Genomic DNA, 27,166 nt, shown 5'->3' with positions numbered 1-27,166 from the left:
CAAGAGAAATAGAAGAAATAGGAGCTCAAAGTAAAGCCACTGCTCCTCCACATGGAGAGGAGCCAGATGAGGTGGGTCTGGCATCTGGTCAGGATGTCACCCGAACACCTCCCTAGGGCACCTCCGACCGGTAGGAGGCCACGGGGAAGACCCAGGACACGTTGGGAAGACTATGTCTCCCGGCTGGCCTGGGAACGCCTCGGGATCCCCCGGGAGGAGCTGGACCAAGTGGCTGGGGAGAGGGAAGTCTGGGCTTCCCTGCTTAGGCTGCTGCCCCCGCGACCCGACCTCGGCTAAGCGGAAGAAAATGGATGAAAGTAGAAGTCATCTCCCAGTTGTGCTGAGTAATCAAATCCATCCCACATTAGTCATAAAACAAGTCCAAGTCCATGAGTCTGACGGGGGCTGGACCAGCGCTGACTTGTGATTGGGTCCAGAAGGAGGGCTTTGAACAACAACAGAACCCTCCACTCTCCCCTCCTCTTCCTCTTCCTCTTCCTCCCTGCTCTGCTCTGGTCTCGTCACATCTGGAGAGCGTTCGAGCAAAGCGAGAGCTCCTGGCCTCCTATGGACAGCGGACTGAAGCTCGTCTGAAAGGGTGAAGTATGGAAGACGGCTTGCATGCTTGTTGTGAGTGTTCTTCGTGTCGCACGTTGCCGTGACAACCGCCGTCCAATTACATCCTCTCCATGCACGCCGTGGATGTAAACAAACTGTCTGTATGCTATTAAGGCAGAACTTAGATTCTCAGTCAGAGAGAAGCGATCATCTGAAAGATGGTATCACTCACTTACTGCACTAATCTGCTCCCTCCTATTCTTCTTCTCTCCTTTTTCATTGTTAATTGCAACCACTGGAGTTAGTCCCGCCTCTTCCGCTATGTAGTAAGTGTGTCAATCAGGGCGGAAACACGCTTTGCCCAGGGCCCCACCATTCTAAATTTGATAGCAAATGTACTCCCAGCCCTTTCCTGCTCTGTCACTGGTAAGAATACATTGGCAGAATTGTTAGAGACAGTGGTACTGGGTTCAATCCCCGGTCGGAGTTGTTTCAGGAAGGTTTGCAAGTTTATGTACAGTCCAGGCCAAAAGTTTGGACACACCTTCTCCTCATTCAATCTTTATTTTCATGACTATTTACATTGTAGATTGTCACATCAAAACTATGTGGAGTTATGTGTAGGTGAAAACATTGTTTTATATTCTAGTTTCTTCAAAATAGCCACCCCTTGGCTCTGATTACTGCTTTGCACACTCTTGGCATTCTCTCCATGAGCTTCAAGTGGTAGTCACTTGAAATGGCTTTCACTTCATAGGTGTCATAGTTTTGATGTGACAATCTACAATGTAAATAGTCATGAAAATAGAGAAAACGTCCAAACTTTTGTCCTGTACTGTATGTATTTCTTTAAAAAAAACTCAATAAAATGAAGGTGCAAATGAAAATACAGTTTCACCATTTTAGTCATAATTTTTGCGCTGAAATTTTTTTCCCCGGACTTTAGCTTCAGACTTCTGTTTGTTTGTGTCCAAACTTTTGTCCTGTACTGTATGTATTTCTTTAAATAAACTGTCAATAAAATGAAGGTGCAAATGAAAATACAGTTTCACCACTTTAGTCATAATTTTTGCGCTGAAATTTTTTTCCTCGGACTTTAGCTTCAGACTTCTGTTTTTTTGACATTGAAGGTGTGTCCAAACTTTTGGCCTGTACTGTATGTATTTCTTTAAATAAACTGTCAATAAAATGAAGGTGCAAATGAAAATACAGTTTCACCACTTTAGTCATAATTTTTGCGCTGAATTTTTTTTCCTAAGACTTTAGCTCCAGACTTCTGTTTGTTTGACATCGAAGGTGTGTCCAAACTTTTGTCCTGTACTGTATGTATTTCTTTAAATAAACTGTCAATAAAATGAAGGTGCAAATGAAAATACAGTTTCACCACTTTAGTCATAATTTTTGCGCTGAAATTTTTTTCCCCCGGACTTTAGCTTCAGACTTCTGTTTGTTTGACATTGAAGGTGTGTCCAAACTTTTGTCCTGTACTGTATGTATTTCTTTAAAAAAAACTAAATAAAATCAAGGTGCAAATGAAAATACAGTTTCACAACTTTAGTCATAATTTTTGCGCTGAAATTTTTTTTCTTCGGACTTTAGCTTAAGACTTCTGTTTGTTTGATACTGAAGGTGTGTCCAAACTTTTGGCCTGTACTGTATGTAATTCTTTAAATAAACTGTCAATAAAATGAAGGTGCAAATGAAAATACAGTTTCACCACTTTAGTCATAATTCTTGCGCTGAAATTTTTTTCCTCGGACTTTAGCTCCAGACTTCTGTTTGTTTGACATCGAAGGTGTGTCCAAACTTTTGGCCTGTACTGTACGCAGATCAGGCCGTTTTGCGTAGGACCCCACCATCCTAAATCTGATCGCAAATGTACTCCCAGCCCTTTCCTGCTCTGTCACTGGTAAGAATACATTGGCAGAATTGTTAGAGGTGCTCTTGGAAGACAGTGGTACTGGGTTCAATCCCCCGGTCGGAGTTGTTATGTATGAAAATATTTAAAATGTGTTATTTTGTACCAATAAAAAAAATATTTTTAACAATTTATTTCCAATTAATGAATTTTAGGGCTTCAAAAAATACAATAAAAATGTAATTACATAAATAAAAAAAGAGTGGAAAAATTGAATGGGGTGGGCTCTTAATACTATTCTGCATTGGGCCCCAAATTAGCCACCCAATCATTGCCGAAGAGAAGGGACAGACTCAAGTGGTTGCAATTGACAAACTAAAGGAGAGAGAAGGCAAAGAAGAGGAAGGTAATTGTCATTTCTGGTCCAGAGAAGTCACTTTGGAACAGAACTACTCTGTCAAAGTGTGCGTCCTGGGGAAGGCGGTCTACAGACTACACTGAACGTGAACTGAAAGACAACCCCGAGTGAAAGATGAGTTTGTTTATTTAGGAGCCTGCTGGGAATAACCCCTTCAGTCTAGTCTGTGCAGCCAAGCCAGAGGATGATTCAGGAGATCAGAACTTTTACGGCTTAAAAAGTCCCAGACGAGATATCTTTTCCAGGAATTTTTGTTTTGATCCAAAGCGTCCATGTTGTTGTGCAACAGGAGCTATCAGCGGCGAGCATGGCCTTTCCCAAGCATTCCATCCCGCAGGCCCTCAGCTTGCTGGTCCTGGCCGGGCTGTTGGTTCTGGGCCAGGTCCCGGGGGAACCGGAGGCGGAGGAGCCCGATATCGCTGTGGCGAAATCGGATCCCAGCAAATGCCCGACGGACTGCAGCTGCACGGCCGAGGGGGCGGTGGATTGCGCCGGAGTGGACCTCGTGGAGTTCCCCAGCGGTCTGCCGAACACGACCCGCCAGCTGGAGCTACAGGTTTGACCCGTGAGGACATTATGGAGCTTCTAACAGTAACATATGGTCTGCGTTTTGGCTGGCAGAACAACAAAATAGAGACGATAAGAGTGGAGCACCTTTCATATCTCCATCAAGTGCAGACGCTCAACCTGCAAAACAACCGCATCACCACCGACGGTCAGATGATTATACAACATTAAGGGGCGGCAGCAGTAGAAATGACTTTTGTCTGCTGGGGTTTGCAGGCCTGGAAGATGAAGGCTTTGATATGTTGGAGGAACTGGCTTACTTGTACCTGGGCAACAACAAGGTGCCTCACACTGCTCTTTGAAAGTCCTCACTGATCCTGACTTGTGACTTCATGCTCTTGCTCTTTCTTTTTTTTTAGCTTACCTCAGCACCAAAAGTCTTGCCGCCTTCATTGGTCAGCGCCGACCTTGCTGCCAATCAGCTGACCAAGATTTTCCCATACACGTTTGGTTACAAGCCAAAGCTAAGGTATGATGATGATTGTTCCACCTCGTCTCCTTCTGGTCGACTAACGATGCAAGTTTCCAGCACTGTGTACCTCCACAACAACAACCTAACGGACGCCGGGCTTCCTGATCACATGTTTAACTGCTCGGACAATCTGGAAATCCTCACCATGTCAAGCAACTCACTGCAGACCGTCCCTAAGAACCTGCCCCGCAGCCTGTACCGTCTTCACCTGAAGGTCTTTCCCAAGTTTGTGTGCTTGCTGGAGGAAGACACCTTGTCATCTTCCTCTTTATCCAACAGAGAAACAAGCTGGAGAAAATCCCCGCCGGAGCCTTCGACGACATGCCGAAACTCCGCGAGCTTTATCTGCAGTACAACTTTCTCAGCAACGAGGGCATGGACAACGAGACCTTCAGGTGGAGAAACGAGGCAGTGACGGAAGAGCAGCAAGAAGTGGTCTAAGGACTTGTGTCTTTCAGCCTCTTGAACAGCCTGGAATATTTGGACTTGTCCAACAACAACCTCAGCGTGGTGCCTAAAGGTCTTCCTCGCAACCTGATGCTGTTGCACCTAGAGAAGAACTCCATCCGCAGCATCCCTGCGGATGCTCTGGTTTCCGCCCGGAATCTGGAGTATCTTCTGCTGCACAACAACAAGCTGCGCTCACGTTTCATCCACCCGGCTGCATTCCAGGTACTTTTTGTTTTGGTACCACCTGATGAGATATTTGTCAATGACCGCTTCATTTGCATGCCTCCAAGGGCCTGAAGAAGCTGCACACTCTTCACATGTACAACAACCTGCTGGAGCGGGTGCCCAGGGGTTTGCCCCGGCGGGCCAAGACCCTCATGTTGCTCCACAACTCCATCGCGGAAATCAGCCGCAACGACCTGTCGCTGTTGTACACGCTGGAGGAGCTCAACCTTAGCTACAACCAGCTGAGCAACGCCAAGCTGCACCGCGACGCCTTCAGGAAACTGCGGCTGCTGGAGACCCTGGACCTGTCGGGTAACGCGCTTCACATGCTGCCGGCGGGCCTGCCTCGCAGTCTGAAGAACTTGGAGGTGAAAAACAACCGGCTGAGCTCCATTGAGGACGGCGCTCTGACGGGCATGGACAAGCTGCAGAAGCTCATCCTGAGCGGGAACGAGCTGAGACTCAACTCCATCTACCAGGGGGCCTGGATGGAGCTGAGTGAGCTCACGGTGAGTGGCCGGGGGACGATTCCAAAGGCCGCAAAAACTGGTGTGGTGGTCCTATAGTCATCGCTCCAATAATATGTTCTTGTCACTGTTCCTTGGTTTGGGGTTGTAGACACTGGACCTGTCTTCTAACGAGCTATCGCACATCCCGTCTGACCTGCCCGAGTCTCTGGAATACCTCTACTTGCAGAGGAACCGCATCTCCAGCATCCCATTCTCCGCCTTTGAAGGCACTCCCAACATCAAAGGCATATTTCTGCGGTAAGACAAGAACGCTGCAGCTCTTCCAAGTTTGTGCCTCGGAAAAGAGCCTTATTATGATTTATTACGTTTAAAACACTTCTGTGTGGTCTACATCAGGGGTTCTTAACCTTGTTGACCTCGGGGCCCAAGCTTTCCACTGCAGAGGGGCCCGAGGTGCACTCAAATATTAACACTGAATTAGTCATCTTGAGTAATCTTAGTTTGAATAGGATTCAAGTACTATATCTAATTTAACTTAGTTTACCAAAATAGACCTAAAAATAATAACCTAAAAATAAAGACTCCGGACCATCTGCACTGTTTTAGGGTGAAAGTGTAAAAGGCAGCATGTGTGATGGTATGGGGGTGTATTAGTGCCCAAGACATGGGTAACTTACACCAGAGGTGTGGACTCGAGTCACATGACTTGGACTCGAGTCAGACTCGAGTCATGAATTTGATGACTTTAGACTCGACTTGACAAAATGTAAAAAGACTTGCAACTCGACTTAGACTTTAACATCAATGACTTGTGACTTCACTTGGACTTGAGCCTTTTGAATTGACATGACTTGACATGACTTGCTACTTTCCCCAAAACCCAAAGATGAAAAAGTTATTCGGGAGCGCTCCGTATTTTTCATTGTGTACTTGTCTATCAGCGTTGCGTGTGTCAGCTGGTGTGCTCTCAGTACAACAGCCAATCAAATTACATCTACTTTGTTTTCATCACACAGCATTCATCCAATCAAATTGCAGGACAACCAACGAAGAAGACATGTCCAAACCACACTCCAGTGAACAAAAAATGATGCCTAAAATAATTTCGTTTGGGTATAAAAATTGCGAGGTGGTCAACACAAAACGGTTTGCAGTATGCAACACATGCGGTTCCAAAATGACTGATGGAGAGGCAACAACTTCCAACTTCGTCCGGCATTTGAAGTTGCACAAAGAAGGGTAAGTTTTGAATGTAAGATAACGTTTATTGGCTAAGTAACGTGACTTTTATTTGCTGTGTAGTTAAATCAGTGAGGCTGTAAACTCACTGCTAACGTTATAACGTTATTGCAAACACGGGAATCTGTTGCAGTTCACTACCTTATTCATACTTTTTGTTCAGTGATTTTTTTTTAAGCAGGGTTACGTTAGTCAATATATCACACGTAACGTTAGACGGCGGTCAGCAGCACCGCGTATTTTAGCCACCTAAAAAAAGACAAAAATAGTCAAATAAAGGTCAGTTAAAATGTATACTATATTATGAATATGTGTACCGTTTTAGCTAGCTTTCTGACATACTGTTGGTTGTTTACCTCAGTGGTCCCCAACCACCGGACCGCGGCCCGGTACTGGTCCGTGGATCGATTGGTATCGGGCCGCACAAGAATTTTTAATTTTTTCTAAATTAAATCAACATAAAAAACACAAGATACACTTACAAGTAGTGCACCAACCCAAAACAACTCTCTCCCCCCTTTTGTTCTGGGCATTGAACATGAAGACTCTTCCATCACTGTTCCGAGTGGCCATGAGAGTCTTGGCAGTGCCTGCCTCCAGTGCTCCAGTGGAGCGAGTTTTCAGCCACGGTGGCATCATACTACGCCCCCATCGTGCACAAATGACTGACAGACTCTTGGCTAATTTGGTCTTTTGCAAATGCAATGCAGCATAGGGCCCTGACATATAAAAAGTACAACTTTTTTGTTATGTTCACGTATATGTCATGTTTTTTCAATGTTAACACTTTTGTACAAATAAGTACATTTGCACTTTATTTTTCAATGTGTTTGTTCTGTAAAGGAATGAGTTAATGTTTAAAATGACTGGTTAATAGTGCTATTATAAAGTGCAATGTCAGCACAATTTTCTTTCCTGCAATTTAAAATGCACTTGTTTTAATAAATAAATACAGCGTTTGAAAAGCATACACAATCTGTGTTAATATATTAGTCTGTGGTTAAAAGGACTTGAAAGGACTCGAAACTCAAAATGCAGGACTTAGGACTTGACTTGAGACTTTCCAGTCTTGACTTTGGACTTGACTCGGGGCTTGCCTGTCTTGACTCGGGACTTGACTCGGACTTGAGGGCAAAGACTTGAGACTTACTTGTGACTTGCAAAACAATGACTTGGTCCCACCTCTGACTTACACATCTGTGAAGGCACCATTAATGCTGAAAGATACATACAGCTTTTGGAGCAACATATGTTGTTATCATGGACGCCCCTGCTTATTTCAGCAAGACAATGCCAAGCCACGTGTTACAACAGCGTGGCTTCATAGTAAAAGAGTGCGGGTACTAGACTGGCCTGCCTGTAGTCCAGACATTGAACATGTGTGGTGCATTATGAAGCCTAAAATACCACAATTGACTGTTGAACAACTTAAGCTGTACATCAAGCAAGAATGGGAAATAATTCCACCTGAAAGCTTCAAAAATTAAAAGGAAAGGCCATGTAACACAGTGGTAAAAATGCCCCTGTGACAACTTTTTTGCAATGTGCTAAATTCTAAGTTAATGATTATTTGCAAAAAAAAAATTAAGGTTGTCAGTGTGAACATGAAATATCTTGTCTTTGCAGTCTATTCAATTGAATATAAGTTGAAAAGGATTTGTTGTATTCTCTTTTTATTTACCATTTACACAACGTGACAACTTCACTGCTTTTGGCTTTTGTATTTGGGATCTGCATAAGTCCCGAAAATTTGAAATCAAACCATAGAGGCATTGAGAAGATATTTATAAAATAATCTTGCCTTAATTCCTTCATACTTCCTCCAAACGAGTCGTTTGGAATTTGCACAATTTGTGACGTTTTCCCAATTGTGACATCAGCAGATGTCTCCATATATGCTAGAAATTGCGTTAGTCCATCATTTTTGACTGACACTGGAGTCAATAAGCTCCTTCTTTTTGTCTATCCTCTTGTTGTGGGGCAGACTGTCTCGCACATGCACATGCATCCTCCGCTGTCGCCATGTCTAATACAAGGTAGCTGGAACTTATATCTGTCAGAAGACGCAGTCAAAGTGGAGCCTACAAAACTGCCCATCCTGAAAAGACGCTCAGAAAGCGGCTTGAAAACATCATCTATGCAACATTTTGACCAAAGAAGCGTTTTGAATGTAGAAAAAAAGTCATAATATAACCCCTTTAAAGACAAATCTTGACATAACTCGTCAAATATCAATAATACATAGTTTCGTCATATCTAATTATAAACATACTTGGGCCGCATTTTTGTTGGTTGTGTCATTCGTGCACACACTCAGACCCCCAGAGCCAAGTCTACTTCTGGTCGCCAAGAGTTTATTGCTCACATTAATTGGTTCCAGGCCTGGCTGTGGTAAATGAACTTCCAAGAAGTCGGAGTTATTGATTGTAAACGGAATATTTTTTAAATAATAATAAAAAAAAAAAACTGAAGTTAGTTGTAGGGATTTCGATATCGAATTTATTAGAATGCCTATTTAATTACATTACACATATATTTAATATCTACGTACTTCAGCACTGTATAAACATATACATTGTGTGTATATGTATGTATAGATCCATCCATCCATCCATCTTCTTCCGCTTATCCGAGGTCGGGTCGCGGGGGCAGCAGCCTAAGCAGGGAAGCCCAGACTTCCCTCTCCCCAGCCACTTCGTCCAGCTCCTCCCGGGGGATCCCGAGGCGTTCCCAGGCCAGCCGGGAGACATAGTCTTCCCAACGTGTCCTGGGTCTTCCCCGTGGCCTCCTACCGGTAGGACGTGCCCTAAACACCTCCCTAGGGAGGCGTTCGGGTGGCATCCTGACCAGATGCCCGAACCACCTCATCTGGCTCCTCTCCATGTGGAGGAGCAGCGGCTTTACTTTGAGCTCCTCCCGGATGGCAGAGCTTCTCACCCTATCTCTAAGGGAGAGCCCCGCCACCCGGCGGAGGAAACTCATTTCGGCCGCTTGTACCCGTGATCTTGTCCTTTCGGTCATAACCCAAAGCTCATGACCATAGGTGAGGATGGGGACGTAGATCGACCGGTAAATTGAGAGCTTTGCCTTCCGGCTCAGCTCCTTCTTCACCACAACGGATCGATACAGCGTCCGCATTACTGAAGACGCCGCACCGATCCGCCTGTCGATCTCACGATCCACTCTTCCCTCACTCGTGAACAAGACTCCGAGGTACTTGAACTCCTCCACTTGGGGCAAGATCTCCTCCCCAACCCGGAGATGGCACTCCACCCTTTTCCGGGCGAGAACCATGGACTCGGACTTGGAGGTGCTGATTCTCATCCCAGTCGCTTCACACTCGGCTGCGAACCGATCCAGCGAGAGCTGAAGACTCTGGCCAGATGAAGCCATCAGGACCACATCATCTGCAAAAAGCAGAGACCTAATCCTGCAGCCACCAAACCAGATCCCCTCAACGCCTTGACTGCGCCTAGAAATTCTGTCCATAAAAGTTATGAACAGAATGGGTGACAAAGGGCAGCCTTGGCGGAGTCCAACCCTCACTGGAAACGTGTCCGACTTACTACCGGCAATGCGGACCAAGCTCTGGCACTGATCATACAGGGAGCGGACTGCCACAATCAGACAGTCCAATACCCCATACTCTCTGAGCACTCCCCACAGGACTTCCCGAGGGACACGGTCGAATGCCTTCTCCAAGTCCACAAAGCACATGTAGACTGGTTGGGCAAACTCCCATGCACCCTCAAGGACCCTGCCCAGAGTATAGAGCTGGTCCACAGTTCCACGACAAGGACAAAAACCACACTGTTCCTCCTGAATCCGAGGTTCGACTATCCGGCGTAGCCTCCTCTCCAGTACACCTGAATAGACCTTACCGGGAAGGCTGAGGAGTGTGATCCCACGATACTTAGAACACACCCTCCGGTTCCCCTTCTTAAAGAGAGGAACCACCACCCCGGTCTGCCAATCCAGAGGTACCGCCCCCGATGTCCACGCGATGCTGCAGAGTCTTGTCAACCAAGACAGCCCCACAGCATCCAGAGCCTTAAGTATGTATAGATATAATATGCATATATACAGTATGTAGACCAGGGGTGCTCATTACGTCGATCGCGAGCTACCGGTGGATCTCGGAGGGTGTGTCAGTCGATCACCAGCCAGGCATTAAAAAAATAGTCCTAAAAATGAGCGATCATAAATCTTCACTATGACGTCACTTTGGTCACTTGATTGACATTCACGGCACCCGAGGGTCTTCTGAGATGACGCTGGCTGCTGCCAGCTCATTAAAATTACCGACTGGAAGGCGAGAAACACTTTATTTCAACAGACTCTGGCGCCGTACCTGTCGTCAAAACTCCAAAGACCGACTGCACAGTTGCGCTAACAAAATAAGAGTCTCAGAAAGCTGGCGTGCACAAGCTAGCAAGCTACGGAGTTTGCCGACAATATATTTCTTGTCAAGTGTATACAAAGGAGTACGGAAGCTGGACAAATAAGATGCCAAAAACCAACCACTTTCATGTGGTATTGGACAGAAAGGAGGACTTTTTTTCTCCTCCATTCGAAAATGCGGACGTTATCATCACCGCTGTCTGATTCCTATCAATGCAAGTCATCAGAATCAGGTAATACACCAACTTATATTCTTGTCTTCATGAAAGAAAGGAATCTATATGTGTTAAACATGCTTGTATTATCTTTAAACACCTTAACTTGTTAACAATATTAACTATATGTGTTAAACATGCTTGTATTATCTTTATAACACCTTTAACTTAACAATATTAACTATATGTGTTAAACATGCTTGTATTATCTTTAAACGCCTTTAACTTGTTAACAATATTATCTATATGTGTTAAACATTCTTGTATTATCTTTAAACACCTTTAACTTATTAACAATATTAACTATATGTGTTAAACATGCTTGTATTATCTTTAAACACTTTTAACTTGTTAACAATATTAACTATATGTGTTAAACATGCTTGCATTATCTTTAAACACCTTTAACTTGTTAACAATATTAACTATATGTATTAAACATACTTGTATTATCATTAAACACCTTTAATGTATTAACAATATTAACTATATATGTTAAACATGCTTGCATTATCATTAAACACCTTTAACTTGTTAACAAAAGTAGAGTGGATTATACGTTTAGTCAGGAAAAAAACACAGAGGCTATGTCATCCCGACAAGCCTGTTTTGCAGGTTTCCCTGCTCGTCTGGGGATTTGACAAGCAGGGAAACCTGCGAAACAGGCTTGTCGGGATGATATAGCCTCTGTGTTTTTTTCCTGACCTAACATATATATATATATATATATATATATATATATATATATATATATATATATATATATATATATATATATATATATATATATATATATATATATATATATATATATTAGAGATGCGCGGTTTGCGGACACAACCGCGGAGTCCGCGGATTATCCGCGGGTCGGGCGGTTGAAATAAAAAAAAATTAGATTTTATCCGCGGGTCGGGTCGGGCGGTTGAAATGAAAAAAAATTAGATTTTAAATAGATTCAGGCGGGTGGCAGTTAAACCAATTGGTAAATATATATACATAGTTAAATGTTGTTACCCACATACGAAAAACGAGCAGGCACCTGCAGCATATGCCACAACAGAAGAAGAAAAAAAAAAGAGATGGCAACGCCGGCAGCAAACGTGGTACGCGACAAACTAAAAAAGGGAATACTAAAGACCAGGGGAAAAAAAGGCCAGAAAAGTTCAGCGTGGACTCGTTTTTATGAGGTTGTAAATCAGGATGATAGTAATGCTGGCTACGTGATTTGCAAGAGCTGCGACGCTGTTTATGTCTACGACAGTCACAAAACCGGGACATCTAACATGGTGCATCACATTTGTGCAAAACCCCGAACCTCCACAAACACCCTGAGCATGAGCAGTGTCGTCCGCCGTGATCCCAGAAGAGTGCCACAGGATGTTAAAACAAGATAGAACGCAGCTGCCTGCAGCAGTTTGAGTGGCGCGAGCGCGCTTGGAGGTGCGCTCAGCGCGGCTCCCAGATGATTGCGCACTGGTGTGCGTCTGGGCCGTGACAGCGTGGCACGCATTGAATGTCTCTGCTGCATTGGATCAGTCTCCTTTCTTTAACAGGCAAAAGCTTTATAACCTCACTAATGCCTTATATCGTCTATATTAGATATATAACAACGGGCGGGTGCGGTTTTGATTAAATGTTAGTTCGGGTGGATGCGGATGGTTGACGACTTTTGTGATGCGGTTGCGGATGAAATAATTGCCTATCCGCGCATCTCTAATATATATATATATATGGATGCGCGGTTTGCGGGCACAACCGCGGAGTCCGCGGATTATCCGCGGATCGGGCGGATGAAATTAAAAAAAATTAGATTTTAAATAGATTCAGGCGGGTGGCAGTTAAACCAATTGGTAAATATATATACATAGTTAAATGTTGTTACCCACATACGAAAAACGAGCAGGCACCTGCAGCATATGCCACAACAGAAGAAGAAAAAAAAAAAAAGAGATGGACACTTTTACGGAGCGGAGAAGGGACGCCTCGCCGGGGTCCGGGACCGAGGCTCCTTCCCCCGAGAGGGCCCCACCGGGAGCCGTAGCTGAGGCGATCCGCGAGAAGGGCCCGACGCACGTCCAGGGTCACCACCGCACCGACACCCCGCCTCGTCCGCCTTCGCCGCGGCCGGCGTCACGCGCAGCAGGTAAGCAGCTTACCTGCCCGCCACCCCCGTGGCCGGGGGCTCGTAACAGGGGTCACTCCGCCCGCGTAGCTTACCTGCCCGCCACCCCTGTTGCCGGGGGCGCGTAACAGGGGTCACTCCGCGCGCAGTGCGCTCACGAAAGGGGTGGGGCTCACCCTGTTTGATATAGAGAGCAGGACGGTGGCCATGGAAGTCGGAACCCGCTAAGGAGTGTGTAACAACCCACCTGCCGAATCAACTAGCCCTGAAAATGGATGGCGCTGGAGCGTCGGGCCCATACCTGGCCGTCGCCGGCAGCGAGACGCGCTTGGAGGTGCGCTCAGCGCGGCTCCCATATGATTGCACACTGGTGTGCGTCTGGGTCGTGACAGCGTGGCACGCGAAAGTCTGTGCTGCATTGGATCAGTCTCCTTTCGATAACAGGCAAAAGCTTTATAACCTCACCATAACTGCCAACTTTTGAAATCAGAAAAACCTAGTAGCCAGGGTCCAAGGGCCGCAGGCCCCGGTAGGTCCAGGACAAAGTCCTGGTGGGGGGTTCAGGCTTCGCCCCCCGACGCAAAATGATTATTAGCATTCAGACAGGTTAAAATGTTGCTAAAACCATCACTTTTCTATCAGTCACAGTGACTTTTCAAAACAAAAATATTACAGCAAAAATCATATGGGTTGATTGACATGTTTATTCTGTAAGCTAACTTCAATAGTTTGAAATTATTTTGACAGTTAATGCCAGTTATCCTGTCAACCTTTCACAAGACTTCAATTTGTTCATTGAAAGTATAAACACTTTTTACAGTAAACAAATGGTAAAACAGTACTAAACAATTCCATTAAAAAAAAAATTGGTGTCATTATTAACTTTCTGTCCAAGCTTGTATAATCTACTGCCTTGTTCAATTGTATAAAATATTCTGTGCCTAAAATTCACATTTCTATCACAATTATCATACTGTAAACATGGTAAGCTAACTTCATTAAAATTAATAGTCCTGTCAATAGCATGGAATTACAATTCAAATGTAGTTTTTTTGTAACCCTTTCAAAAGAATTCAAAATATGAAAAATTCATGAAAATTAATTGAAGCCATCAGACACTTGAAAAGTGGCACATCACATCTCTAATGTAATCATTTGAACTTTTCAACAGAAATAGCACTGCAAAAATATTAAGGACATACTTCTGTATTTTGGTAGTTATGCTGTCAACATTTAACAAGATTTCTTCAACTTGGACTTGAAAGCATAAATAGTATAAACACTTTTAACAGTATGTCGTGCTGTGAAATACAGCCGACAGGATTGCGCACCAAACACGAAGCAAGGCCAAAGCGCATGCATGGTGCAGGAGAACAAAGGACTTCTTTCATTTAAGGTTTGTGATAAACCATCAAACTCATTCGTTAAAAGGACTCTATAGTAATATAAAGCGAATTTTTCTGGACATTATCATACAAGAAAAGTTTATTTTTGGGACCGCGATCACCGCGTAATGATTTTTAAAGGTTGCATTACAAACATTTAACTGTCCCATGTGATCAGCCAGTGCGATTGGAAGTCCATGCTCAATTATTGCCTCCGTAAATAAAACTTCGGCATTTATCACATCCAAAGAATCTGTTTGGGCGACGAAAAACGTTGAAAGTTTTCCACTTGTATCGCTAGCAACGGCATTAGACTTGTGTTTTTTTGTCCCAACGTGGTCTTTTACATCGCTAATTCCTCCGTGTCCGATGGAAAAATCTTGTCTGCACAATTGTGCAATTCGCGTAGTTTTCACCCTTTTTTTTTTTTAATTAATGAAAAACCGTATTTTTTATCACTGCAACCGTAACCCGGAATAGGTTGATGAAAACCGTACGAATTACGGGAAAACCGGAGTAGTTGGCAGGTATGCCTCACTAATGCCTTCCATCGTCTATATTAGATATATAACAACGGGCGGGTGCGGGCGGATGGCGGGCGGGTGCAGTTCTGATCAAACGTTACATCGGGTGGATGGCGGATGGTTGACGACTTTCTGACGCGGTTGCGGATGAAATAAATTGCCTATCCGCGCATCTCTAATATATACATATTTATATATTTATAGCCCAATGCCGTCCCCTGTCAAATTTCTTTAGCCCAAAGCGGCCCCCAAGTCAAAATAGTTTGGATACCCCTTCCTGCCCTAGCGTCTTACACAAGTTAAAAGACCGACATGGGACAACAAACAGCATGTTGTTTAGGGCCACAAAAAGCCTGGGGCCCTGCTGTGTATCATGTGTTTGCTGCTGTCACCTTGTGTGAATGCAGAAGACAAACAGTAGCAAATGCGAGAGTCTCTGGTCTGACCTGAACTTGTGGTCGTGTCCCAGGTTCAACCGACTGTCAGTGGACACCGTGGACGAGAGCTCCTTCGCCCACCTGTCCAGCCTGCAGGTGCTGGACATCGGCGGGGGGTCCGGCGACACCACCTTTAAGAGAATGGACATGGATGGAGAGGAAGAGACGGAGGAGGAGGAGACATCATAACCCTCCTGACTTTGGAGCCTCTTTTTGAGCGAGAGCGTACCTGAGGAAGGTCCGGGACATTTTTCTGGTGCAGGATGCCGGATGAAGTTTGGGCTGGTTGGGACCGGAGCGTCACGGGAATCAAACATGTGAGCTTTGCGTTTGTCTAACAGCATATAAAGCACATGACAACAACACAACAGCCTTTTGTCTGTCCAACACAAAGAGACACAACATCAGCGTCCTTTAAACAATCTTCTCTTAAATTCAATGACCACAATTCAAATCTGAGGATTTTTGCAATCAAGCAGCAAATGTGACATGTTGGAATAACACAGTTGATTTATTACACAATTACACACCATGCATACAAGTCATCACATGTTGCCAGGACGTTAACTTCAATTCTTTTCTTTTTTTAAAGCAATAATATGAACATCAAACGTAGCTAAACCCTTTTCCTCGAAACTAAGCTGCATGATCAATCTATGACATCAAACTAAAACTCCCTTAGAAACTGATGATGTCGTCAGAGACTGAAAGGAAGACGGGGTCGCGGGTGTCATGGCAACCGTGTGGGTGTGCCCCCGAGAGCAGTGTTTTTCAACCTTTTGTGAGCCAGGGCACATTTTCTTCATTGAAAAAATCCCGAGGCAACACAAGCAGCAGAAACCATTGAAAAATGAAACTCAGCAGCCGACATTGACAGTAAAAAGTCGTTTTCGCAATTGTTGGATATGAATTTAAACCAGTGACGTGCAGTCACTAGAGGCAGGTGAGGCCCCGCCTCTAAAAAGAAAAAAAAGTAATTAAATTGTTATATGTATGCAGTGATTATACTATAAAGTTATTTTCCATTTAACTTCACCAGTTTTAGATTATTTTTATTCAAAATCGCTGAATTTTCACATTTGCCGTTCAAATACCGAGAAGAGACGGTGCGGTGAACAGCAGCCAGTTGAGGCACGTCACTCAGTGCCTCAACATGGATTCCGGACTCGGCTAACTGCCGGCCTACTGTGCAGTGAGACCGTATTGCTATATGAACTATATTATACATTTCCATAGTTTAGTTAGCTGAGGTATATAATGTACAGTGTATTTTGTCAACAACTGTATGTGTGTAACGTATTTCTTGTGCTGAGCGATCATAAAACGGCTGCAAAAGACGCACTGGCTGAGGCTCGCCTCCTGCACCCCCGCCGTAGAATTGTTATATCAACTAAAGCCCACACTTAAACTTTCCACGTGCAAGATTGAATCTATTTAAAAAAGTGATTTCATAAGAAGCCAAAAAGTGCAAAAACAATAATGTTCGTGTTGGAGGAGTTGTGAATGACTGCCGGGCCACAACATTAGGTACACCTGCAGACTGCAGGTGTATCTAATTCACAACTCCTCCAACACCAACATTGTTTTTGCACTTTTTTTGGCTTCTTATTAAATAACTTTTGTAACCTATTTTCATGGGCTTTCCTCTTTGTGATGTTAAGTTCCTGTTATGCGCTGTTATACAGTATATGCCTTGAGCTCTTATTTTGAAGGCGCTAAGAGCGGAAGTGATGTCGATGAGTGGAGCGGAGGTTTTTGAAAGAAGGTAAATAAAGTGGTCCTCGTGTAAACTGGAGCCTCCGTGTTTGTTATTTTGTAGTTTCATACAGTATAGGCCACATTTATAAACCCTCGGTTACACTTTTTTAAATAGATTCAATCTTGCACGTGGAAAGTTGAAGTGAGGGCTTTAGTTGTGGACTTCATTTATAAGTAAAGGTAAGACAATAATAACGTTTTTTTTTATTAAATGTGCTTTTTTTGTGTGTTACAGTTTGTATGTGTAAAGTTAAAGTAGCAATGATTGTCACACACACCTGTCACATCACACCCTGACTTATTTGGACTTTTTTGACGTTTTTTTTCTGTGTGTCGTGTTTTACTTCTTGTCTTGCGCTCCTATTTCGGTGGCTTTTCCTGTTTTGTTGGTGTTTTCCTGTAGCAGTTTCATGTCTTCCTCGAACGCTATTCCCCGCACCCGCTTTGTTTTGGCAATCAAAACTATTTAAGTCGTGCGGACGCTATCCTTCTTTGTGGGGACATTGTTGATTGTCATGTCATGTACGGATGTACTTTGTGGACGCCATCTGCTCCACGCGCTGTAAGTCTTTGCTGTCGTCCAGCATTCTGTTTTTGTTTAATTTTGCATAGTCATCCCTAAGCTTCAATGCCTTTTCTTAGCAGCACTTGCCTTTTGTTTATTTTTGGTTTAAGCGATAGATACCTTTTTACCTGCACCCTGCCTCCCGCTGTCGTCTGCATATTGTGATAACGACAAACCACGTTCCCGACATCTACAAAGCAATTAGCTACCTGCTGCCGCCTAAGAGTATAACACGGTTACTCTGCCGAGCTCTAGACAGCACCGACACTCAACAACGGCACATTATTTGCGGATTATAATTACTGGTTTGCAAAAAATATTTTTAACCCAATTAGGTGAAATGTCCGAGTCCATGGTTCTCGCCCGGAAAAGGGTGGAGTGCCATCTCCGGGCTGGGGAGGAGATCTTGCCCCAAGTGGAGGAGTTCAAGTACCTCGGAGTCTTGTTCACGAGTGAGGGAAGAGTGGATGGTGAGATCGACAGGCGGATCGGTGCGGCGTCTTCAGTAATGCGGACGCTGTATCGATCCGTTGTGGTGAAGAAGGAGCTGAGCCGGAAGGCAAAGCTCTCAATTTACCGGTCGATCTACGTTCCCATCCTCACCTATGGTCATGAGCTTTGGGTTACGACCGAAAGGACAAGATCACGGGTTTGCAAAAAATATTTTTAACCCAATTAGGTGAAATTACATCATCTCCTAGTCCGAGTCCATGGTTCTCGCCCGGAAAAGGGTGGAGTGCCATCTCCGGGCTGGGGAGGAGATCTTGCCCCAAGTGGAGGAGTTCAAGTACCTCGGAGTCTTGTTCACGAGTGAGGGAAGAGTGGATGGTGAGATCGACAGGCGGATCGGTGCGGCGTCTTCAGTAATACGGACGCTGTATCGATCCGTTGTGGTGAAGAAGGAGCTGAGCCGGAAGGCAAAGCTCTCAATTTACCGGTCGATCTACGTTCCCATCCTCACCTATGGTCATGAGCTTTGGGTTACGACCGAAAGGACAAGATCACGGGTTTGCAAAAAATATTTTTAACCCAATTAGGTGAAATTACATCATCTCCTAGTCCGAGTCCATGGTTCTCGCCCGGAAAAGGGTGGAGTGCCATCTCCGGGCTGGGGAGGAGATCTTGCCCCAAGTGGAGGAGTTCAAGTACCTCGGAGTCTTGTTCACGAGTGAGGGAAGAGTGGATGGTGAGATCGACAGGCGGCGTCTTCAGTAATGCGGACGCTGTATCGATCCGTTGTGGTGAAGAAGGAGCTGAGCCGGAAGGCAAAGCTCTCAATTTACCGGTCGATCTACGTTCCCATCCTCACCTATGGTCATGAGCTTTGGGTTACGACCGAAAGGACAAGATCACGGGTACAAGCGGCCCAAATGAGTCTGGGGCTCTCCCTTAGAGATAGGGTGAGAAGCTCTGCCATCCGGGGGCAGCTCAAAGTAAAGCCGCTGCTCCTCCACATGGAGAGGAGCCAGATGAGGTGGTTCGGGCATCTGGTCAGGATGCCACCCGAACGCCTCCCTAGGTAGGAGGCCGCGGGGAAGACCCAGGACACGTTGGGAAGACTATGTCTCCCGGCTGGAACTGGGAACGCCTCGGGGTCCCACAGGAAGAGCTGGACGAAGTGGCTGGGGAGAGGGAAGTCTGGGCTTCCCTGCTTAGGCTGCTGCCCCCGCGACCCGACCTCGGATAAGCGGAAGAAGACTGTATCTCGCGGCAGACGAGTGGTTGAAAAACACTGCCCTAGAGGCTGAGAGCGGTATCTAGACAACATGACGCAGCCGGCTGATGATCCTCCGTCATCATCTGGTGGTGCTTTAATGCCCTTTGATCTTCTTGTAGACAAAAATTCCAATATATTTCTAAAAATGATAATGAATAGTAATACTGATAATATCCCTTTAATTGGCAGAGACAGAAGTCCTCCAATATTCCCAGGCCATTAATGAATGGATGAATGGATGGATGGATGGATGGATGGATGGATGGATGGATGGATGGATGGATGGATGGATGGATGGATGAATGGATGGATGGATGGACTTGGTGTTGTTGTGCTGGACTTTCAGTGTCTCGCACTCCCAGCTGTCTTAAGGCAGAATCAAACATGTGACTTTGGATCCAGAAGCTCCAGTGTGGTGCAGGTCCACCAAGAGGATCATTGTGACGTCTTCGCTGCTCGTACAAAAGAAACAAACCAGCTGGTGCATGACGTCCCTCCTCCCGTGTGCGAGTCAGCCATTAGGTTGAAGTCCGGGAGGAGTCGCCTAGACGTTGGTCTCCAGTCCGTTCATGTCCACCGTGCAGTGGTCTTTGTGCTTCTTGGGGTGCCTCGGGGGCACGCGGGGCTTCTTCCTATCCGGCGGCGGCCGCACGCCCTCCTCCAGCTGCATGAGGCGCGCCACCTCGGGCGGCACCAGGGCGTGCTTGGCCCCCGAGGAGGGGAGCCGGTAGTTGCCGTTGTTGCTGTGACAGTTCATGAGCGCGGCCGTGTTGGCCGCCGGCTTGCTCTCGCAGATGAGCGGCACCTGGACGCCACACGGAGGTGAGGAGACAGTACCAAGTCACACCTGTTACATTCTTTTTCAACATTTCCACAATAGCAGTGGAACCTCCATTTACTAACAACCCCCCTATTGACGAACTTTTAGATCTTGTTTACGCAGTCCATTACTCAGGGCTTCACCGTGTGTTTCTTTTCTCGCCATTCACCAAGTTTGTTTCTATTTTGCTTACTCACTGTGTCCGAAAAGCCAACAAACCCGCCTGGAAAGAAGGAGGGAATGGCTGTGGACTTAGACACCTCGCCCTCTCTCCTATATACAGGTAAAAGCCAGTAAATTAGAATATTTTGAAAAACTTGATTTATTTCAGTAATTGCATTCAAAAGGTGTAACTTGTACATTATATTTATTCATTGCACACAGACTGATGCATTCAAATGTTTATTTCATTTAATTTTGATGATTTGAAGTGGCAACAAATGAAAATCCAAAATTCCGTGTGTCACAAAATTAGAATATTACTTAAGGCTAATACAAAAAAGGGATTTTTAGAAATGTTGGCCAACTGAAAAGTATGAAAATGAAAAATATGAGCATGTACCATACTCAATACTTGGTTGGAGCTCCTTTTGCCTCAATTACTGCGTTAATGCGGCGTGGCATGGAGTCGATGAGTTTCTGGCACTGCTCAGGTGTTATGAGAGCCCAGGTTGCTCTGATAGTGGCCTTCAACTCTTCTGCGTTTTTGGGTCTGGCATTCTGCATCTTCCTTTTCACAATACCCCACAGATTTTCTATGGGGCTAAGGTCAGGGGAGTTGGCGGGCCAATTTAGAACAGAAATACCATGGTCCGTAAACCAGGCATGGGTAGATTTTGCGCTGTGTGCAGGCGCCAAGTCCTGTTGGAACTTGAAATCTCCATCTCCATAGAGCAGGTCAGCAGCAGGAAGCATGAAGTGCTCTAAAACTTGCTGGTAGACGGCTGCGTTGACCCTGGATCTCAGGAAACAGAGTGGACCGACACCAGCAGATGACATGGCACCCCAAACCATCATTGATGGTGGAAACTTTACACTAGACTTCAGGCAACGTGGATCCTGTGCCTCTCCTGTCTTCCTCCAGACTCTGGGACCTCGATTTCCAAAGGAAATGCAAAATTTGCATGGTTGGGTGATGGTTTGGGGTGCCATGTCATCTGCTGGTGTCGGTCCACTCTGTTTCCTGAGATCCAGGGTCAACGCAGCCGTCTACCAGCAAGTTTTAGAGCACTTCATGCTTCCTGCTGCTGACCTGCTCTACGGAGATGGAGATTTCAAGTTCCAACAGGACTTGGCGCCTGCACACAGCGCAAAATCTACCCGTGCCTGGTTTACGGACCATGGTATTTCTGTTCTAAATTGGCCCGCCAACTCCATAGAAAATCTGTGGGGTATTGTGAAAAGGAAGATGCAGAATGCCAGACCCAAAAACGCAGAAGAGTTGAAGGCCACTATCAGAGCAACCTGGGCTCTCATAACACCTGAGCAGTGCCAGAAACTCATCCACTCCATGCCACGCCGCATTAACGCAGTAATTGAGGCAAAAGGAGCTCCAACCAAGTATTGAGTATTGTACATGCTCATATTTTTCATTTTCATACTTTTCAGTTGGCCAACATTTCTAAAAATCCCTTTTTTGTATTAGCCTTAAGTAATATTCTAATTTTGTGACACACGGAATTTTGGATTTTCATTTGTTGCCACTTCAAATCATCAAAATTAAATGAAATAAACATTTGAATGCATCAGTCTGTGTGCAATGAATAAATATAATGTACAAGTTACACCTTTTGAATGCAATTACTGAAATAAATCAAGTTTTTCAAAATATTCTAATTTACTGGCTTTTACCTGTATATATATATATATATGAAATTCTTGACTTGGTGAATTCTAGTTGTCAATATACTCCTCCCCTCTTAACCACGCCCCCAACCACGCCCTGCCCCACCCCCGACCACGCCCCCACCCCCCACCTCCCGAAATCGGAGGTCTCAACGTTGGCAAGTATGTGATTTGACCATTACCCAACCAATATTCTACAACACAAATACAACATTGAAACAACATACTCTTTACGACGTTTATTCAATGTCAGGTTGTGACGTTGATTTGACCGTTGGATTTTGGTCATTTCCCAACGTTGGACATCAACGTTGTGTCAATTCACAAATACAACTATTTTGCCGCAGTGTTTCAAAGTCACTTTTAAAGGACGTGTGTGTGTATAATCAACGTTGTATCAATGTCTTGTGCCTGCTCGGGCGATGCTAAATGAATGACATCATTATGCAATGACAAAGTCCGGCGTACCTAATCAAGAGTCCAGTGTACAAACCCCGTTTCCATATGCGTTGGGAAATTGTGTTAGATGTAAATATAAACGGAATACAATGATTTGCAAATCCTTTTCAAGCCATATTCAGTTGAATATGCTACAAAGACAACATATTTGATGTTCAAACTCATAAACATTTTTTTTTTTTTTGCAAATAATCATTAACTTTAGAATTTGATGGCAGCAACACGTGACAAAGAAGTTGGGAAAGGTGGCAATAAATACTGATAAAGTTGAGGAATGCTCATCAAACACTTATTTGGAACATCCCACAGGTGTGCAGGCTAATTGGGAACAGGTGGGTGCCATGATTGGGTATAAAAACAGCTTCCCAAAAAAATGCTCAGTCTTTCACAAGAAAGGATGGGGCGAGGTACACCACTTTGTCCACAACTGCGTGAGCAAATAGTCGAACAGTTTAAGAACAACGTTTCTCAAAGTGCAATTGCAAGCAATGTAGGTATTTCAACATCTACGCTCCATAATATCATCAAAAGGTTCAGAGAATGTGGAGAAATCACTCCACGTAAGCGGCATGGCCGGAAACCAACATTGAATGAGCGTCACCTTCCATCCCTCAGACGGCACTGTATCAAAAACCGACATCAATCTCTAAAGGATATCACCACATGGGCTCAGGAACACTTCAGAAAACCACTGTCACTAAATACAGTTGGTCGCTACATCTGTAAGTGCAAATTTATGCAAAGCAAAAGCCATTTTTCAACTTTAGAAAGTTACATGGTTGGAAACGATAATGATGCCAAAAAACATAAAAAAAGATGGCAAGTCCTCAAAGGCTTATGTTGAAAGTGTAATTATGTTTATAGATTATATGCTTCCTGTTGTTGTATTCCCTAATTTTTAGTGACCTGAACATAAGCTGGACTGTACATACATTTTTGTTTTTTTTTGTTTTGAAAATGTAATTTTGTTTATAGATTATATGCTGTATTATATGCTGTGTTCCAAAAATTTTTATTATTATTATTTTTTTTCCTTTTTTTTTTTTTTCTCAGTGTACATGAATGAAGGTGTGTGTTGGACATTATCTGGACTGGACCTGGTTTAAAAAAAAAAAAAAAATCTTTAAACGAAGCTAATTTCATTTACAACCAGGTCTGGTGAAGATAAGGTCCTTTCTTTCCTATTTTTTTTATATATTTTTTTTATAGATAAGATAAATAAATATTTTCTTGGATAAAAGGGAAAGTAAAACAATATAAAAATAATTACATAAGGGAGAAAAAGGAAAGAAAAAATAGTAATTAAATGAAAATGTTAGTGGACCAGCAGCACAAACAATCAAGTGTGCTTCAGGGACTTTTGTGTGAGTGGGTGTGTATGAGTGTGAATGGGGGAGGGAAGGTTTTTTTTTGGGTTGATGCACTAGTTGAAAGTGTATCGTGTGTTTTTTTCTATGTTGATTTAATAAAAATAAAAAAAATAAAATAAAAAAAGCCATTTATCAACAACACCCAGAAACGCCGCCGGCTTCTCTGGGCCCGAGCTCATCTAAGATGGACTCATGCAAAGTGGAAAAGTGTTCTGTGGTCTGACGAGTCCACATTTCAAATTGTTTTTGGAAATATTCGACATCGTGTCATCCGGACCAAAAGGGGAAGTGAACCATCCAGACTGTTATCGACGCAAAGTTCAAAAGCCAGCATGTGTGATGGTATGGGGGTGTATTAGTGCCCGAGGCATGGGTAACTTACACATCTGTGAAGGCGCCATTAATGCTGAAAGGTACATACAGGTTTTGGAACAACATATGCTGCCATCTAAGCGCCGTCTTTGTCATGGACGCCCCTGCTTATTTCAGCAAGACAATGCCAAGCCACATTCAGCACGTGTTACAACAGCGTGGCTTCATAAAAAAAAAAAAGAGTGCGGGTACTTTCCTGGTCCGCCTGCAGTCCAGACCTGTCTCCCATCGAAAATGTGTGCCATTTTATGAAGCATAAAATACGACTGTTGAACGACTGAAGCTCTACATAAAACAAGAATGGGAAATAATTCCACTTTCAAAGCTTCAACAATTAGTTTCCTCAGTTCCCAATCGTTTACTGAGTGTTGTTAAAAGGAAAGGTGATGTAACCCAGTGGTGAACATGTTTGTCACGTGTTGCAGCCATGAAATTCTAATTATTATTTGCAAAAAAAAAAAATAAAGTTTATGAGTTTGAACATCAAATATGTTGTCTTTGTAGCATATTCAACTGAATATGGCTTGAAAAGGATTTGCAAATCATTGTAAAACACTCAAAACAATGTCAACAAAATTGTAAAAACTCTTGACAATAACTTCTAAAAATAAGGAATATGTAAGAAATGCTTACAAAAGTGTAAAAAAAAATTGTGCAAAGTGTGAAAATGTAAACATAGAGAAACCTGAGAACTATTTTCTACAGGTTTAGTGCCAGGATGTTACAGCTGTGCTCTAAAGGGTGAGCGCAGCTAAGGTGGCGTGGTGTTACAATGTAAACAAAATAGTAAAATCACATTGAACACTTAAGTGTGAATGTTGTCTGTCTATCTGTGTTGGCCCTGCGATGAGGTGGCGACTTGTCCAGGGTGTACCCCGCCTTCCGCCCGAGTGTAGCTGAGATAGGCTCCAGCGCCCCCCGCGACCCCAAAGGGAATAAGCGGTAGAAAATGGATGGATGGATGTATTCCGTTTATATTTACATCTAACACAATTTCCCAACTCGTCTGGAAACGGGGTTTGTATGTATAGTATGTTCTTATGTTATGCACTCACCCCGTCTCCCTCCTTCATGAAGTCTTTCCTGCAGATGTGCGCCATGATTCCCGTGGCCAAGGCGTCGCCCATGACGTTCACCATGGTGCGGAATCGGTCTCTGCGGGGCGAGGGGGGAAAGGTGACGCATTCCAAAGACGTCCCCGGTGGACAGAGGCGGGACAAACTTACAGCGCCCAGTCCACGGCGATGATCAGAGTGATGTCATCGGTCGGCAGGCCCACAGAGGTGAGCACGATCACCATGGTGACCAGTCCGGCTTGAGGGATCCCCGCCGCACCGATGCTGGCGGCCGTGGCCGTGATGCTGCAAAGGAGACACATTTATCATTTGTAACTTTAATAACAGCACTCCTCCTCTCTGAGCTGCCACCTTAACGTGGTAGAGGAGTTTGCGTGTCCCAATGATCCTAGGAGCTATGTTGTCCGGGGGCTTCCATGCCCCCTGGTAGGGTCTCCCAAGACAAACAGGTCCTAGGTGAGGGATCAGACAAAGAGCAGCTCGAAGACTTCTATGGAAATGCAAGAACCGAGACTCAGATTTCCCTCGCCCGGACGCGGGTCACCGGGGCCCCCCTCCGGAGCCAGGCCCGGAGTTGGGGCACGATGGCGAGCGCCTGGTGGCCGGGCCTGTCCCCATGGGGCCCGGCCGGGCACAGCCCGAAGAGGCAACGTGGGTCCCCCCTCCAATGGGCTCACCACCCATAGCAGGGGCCATAGAGGTCGGGTGCAATGTGAGCTGGGCGGTAGCCGAAGGCAGGGCACTTGGCGGTCCGATCCTCGGCTACAGAAGCTAGCTCTTGGGACGTGGAACGTCACCTCGCTGGGGGGGAAGGAGCCTGAGCTAGTGCGCGAGGTAGAGAAGTTCCGGTTGGATATAGTCGGACTCACCTCGACGCACAGCAAGGGCTCTGGAACCAGTTCTCTCGAGAGGGGCTGGACTCTCTTCCACTCTGGCGTTGCCAGCAGTGAGAGGCGACGGGCTGGGGTGGCAATTCTTGTTGCCCCCCGGCTCAGAGCCTGCATGTTGGAGTTCAACCCGGTGGACGAGAGGGTAGCTTCCCTCCGCCTTCGGGTGGGGGGACGGGTCCTGACTGTTGTTTGCGCTTACGCGCCAAACAGCAGCTCAGAGTATCCACCCTTTTTGGATTCACTCGAGGGAGTACTTGAGAGTGCTCCCCCCGGTGATTCCCTCGTTCTACTGGGGGACTTCAACGCTCATATTGGCAACGACAGTGAAACCTGGAGAGGCGTGATTGGGAAGAATGGCCGCCCGGATCTGAACCCAAGTGGTGTTTTGTTATTGGACTTTTGTGCCGGTCACGGATTGTCCATAACGAACACCATGTTCAAACATAAGGGTGTCCATATGTGCACTTGGCACCAGGACACCCTAGGCCGCAGTTCTATGATCGACTTTGTAGTTGTGTCATCGGATTTGCGGCCTCATGTTTTGGACACTCGGGTGAAGAGAGGGGCGGAGCTTTCTACCGATCACCACCTGGTGGTGAGTTGGCTGCGATGGTGGGGGAGGATGCCGGACAGACCTGGCAGGCCCAAACGCATTGTGAGGGTTTGCTGGGAACGTCTGGCAGAGTCTCCTGTCAGAGAGAGTTTCAATTCCCACCTCCGGAAGAACTTTGAACATGTCACGAGGGAGGTGCTGGACATTGAGTCCGAGTGGACCATGTTCCGCACCTCTATTGTCGAGGCGGCTGATTGGAGCTGTGGCCGCAAGGTAGTTGGTGCCTGTCGTGGCGGTAATCCTAGAACCCGTTGGTGGACACCGGCGGTGAGGGATGCCGTCAAGCTGAAGAAGGAGTCCTATCGGGTTCTTTTGGCTCATGGGACTCCTGAGGCAGCGG

At 45.1% G+C, this 27,166-nt stretch overlaps 2 protein-coding genes across 4 annotated transcripts in view; one reads left to right on the top strand and one right to left on the bottom strand.

The window, feature by feature from the left end:
* Nucleotides 1–467: 467 nt before the first annotated feature.
* On the top strand, nucleotides 468–15,615 carry podn (podocan). 3 transcript variants are annotated; one of them, XM_061978474.1, is made up of 11 exons: nucleotides 468–598; nucleotides 3,124–3,390; nucleotides 3,456–3,549; nucleotides 3,618–3,682; nucleotides 3,761–3,870; nucleotides 3,931–4,087; nucleotides 4,153–4,268; nucleotides 4,332–4,545; nucleotides 4,614–5,057; nucleotides 5,167–5,315; nucleotides 15,374–15,615. In XM_061978474.1, the coding sequence occupies exons 2-11, from the start codon at nucleotides 3,142–3,144 to the stop codon at nucleotides 15,528–15,530; spliced, it is 1,755 nt and encodes a 584-aa protein (XP_061834458.1). In that variant the 5' UTR covers nucleotides 468–598; nucleotides 3,124–3,141; the 3' UTR covers nucleotides 15,531–15,615. The 3 variants fall into 3 exon arrangements, with proteins under 3 accessions (XP_061834458.1, XP_061834459.1, XP_061834457.1); XM_061978475.1 differs by having other exon boundaries at nucleotides 497–603; XM_061978473.1 differs by having other exon boundaries at nucleotides 526–630.
* Nucleotides 15,616–19,817: 4,202 nt separating this feature from the next.
* The window catches only part of LOC133618015 (excitatory amino acid transporter 5-like), a 55,351-nt gene continuing 48,002 nt past the window's right edge, over nucleotides 19,818–27,166 (bottom strand). Inside the window, exons 9-11 of the mRNA XM_061978468.1 lie at nucleotides 25,474–25,608; nucleotides 25,303–25,402; nucleotides 19,818–20,186 (exon numbers count right to left, since the gene is read on the bottom strand). Coding sequence (XP_061834452.1) covers nucleotides 19,926–20,186; nucleotides 25,303–25,402; nucleotides 25,474–25,608 — 496 coding nt within the window. The 3' untranslated portion in view covers nucleotides 19,818–19,925. The remainder of the gene's footprint in view (nucleotides 20,187–25,302; nucleotides 25,403–25,473; nucleotides 25,609–27,166) is intronic.

This window comes from Nerophis lumbriciformis, linkage group LG18 (genome assembly GCF_033978685.3).
Source record: "Nerophis lumbriciformis linkage group LG18, RoL_Nlum_v2.1, whole genome shotgun sequence".
Classification (NCBI taxonomy): domain Eukaryota; kingdom Metazoa; phylum Chordata; class Actinopteri; order Syngnathiformes; family Syngnathidae; genus Nerophis; species Nerophis lumbriciformis.
This window is presented reverse-complemented; position numbering and strand designations above follow the sequence as displayed.

Coding starts and splice junctions, on each gene's coding strand:
- podn (XM_061978473.1), top strand. Junction 3,391..3,455: donor CCCGCCAGCTGGAGCTACAG/GTTTGACCCGTG, acceptor TTTGGCTGGCAG/AACAACAAAATAGAGACGAT. Junction 5,058..5,166: donor TGGAGCTGAGTGAGCTCACG/GTGAGTGGCCGG, acceptor TTGGGGTTGTAG/ACACTGGACCTGTCTTCTAA.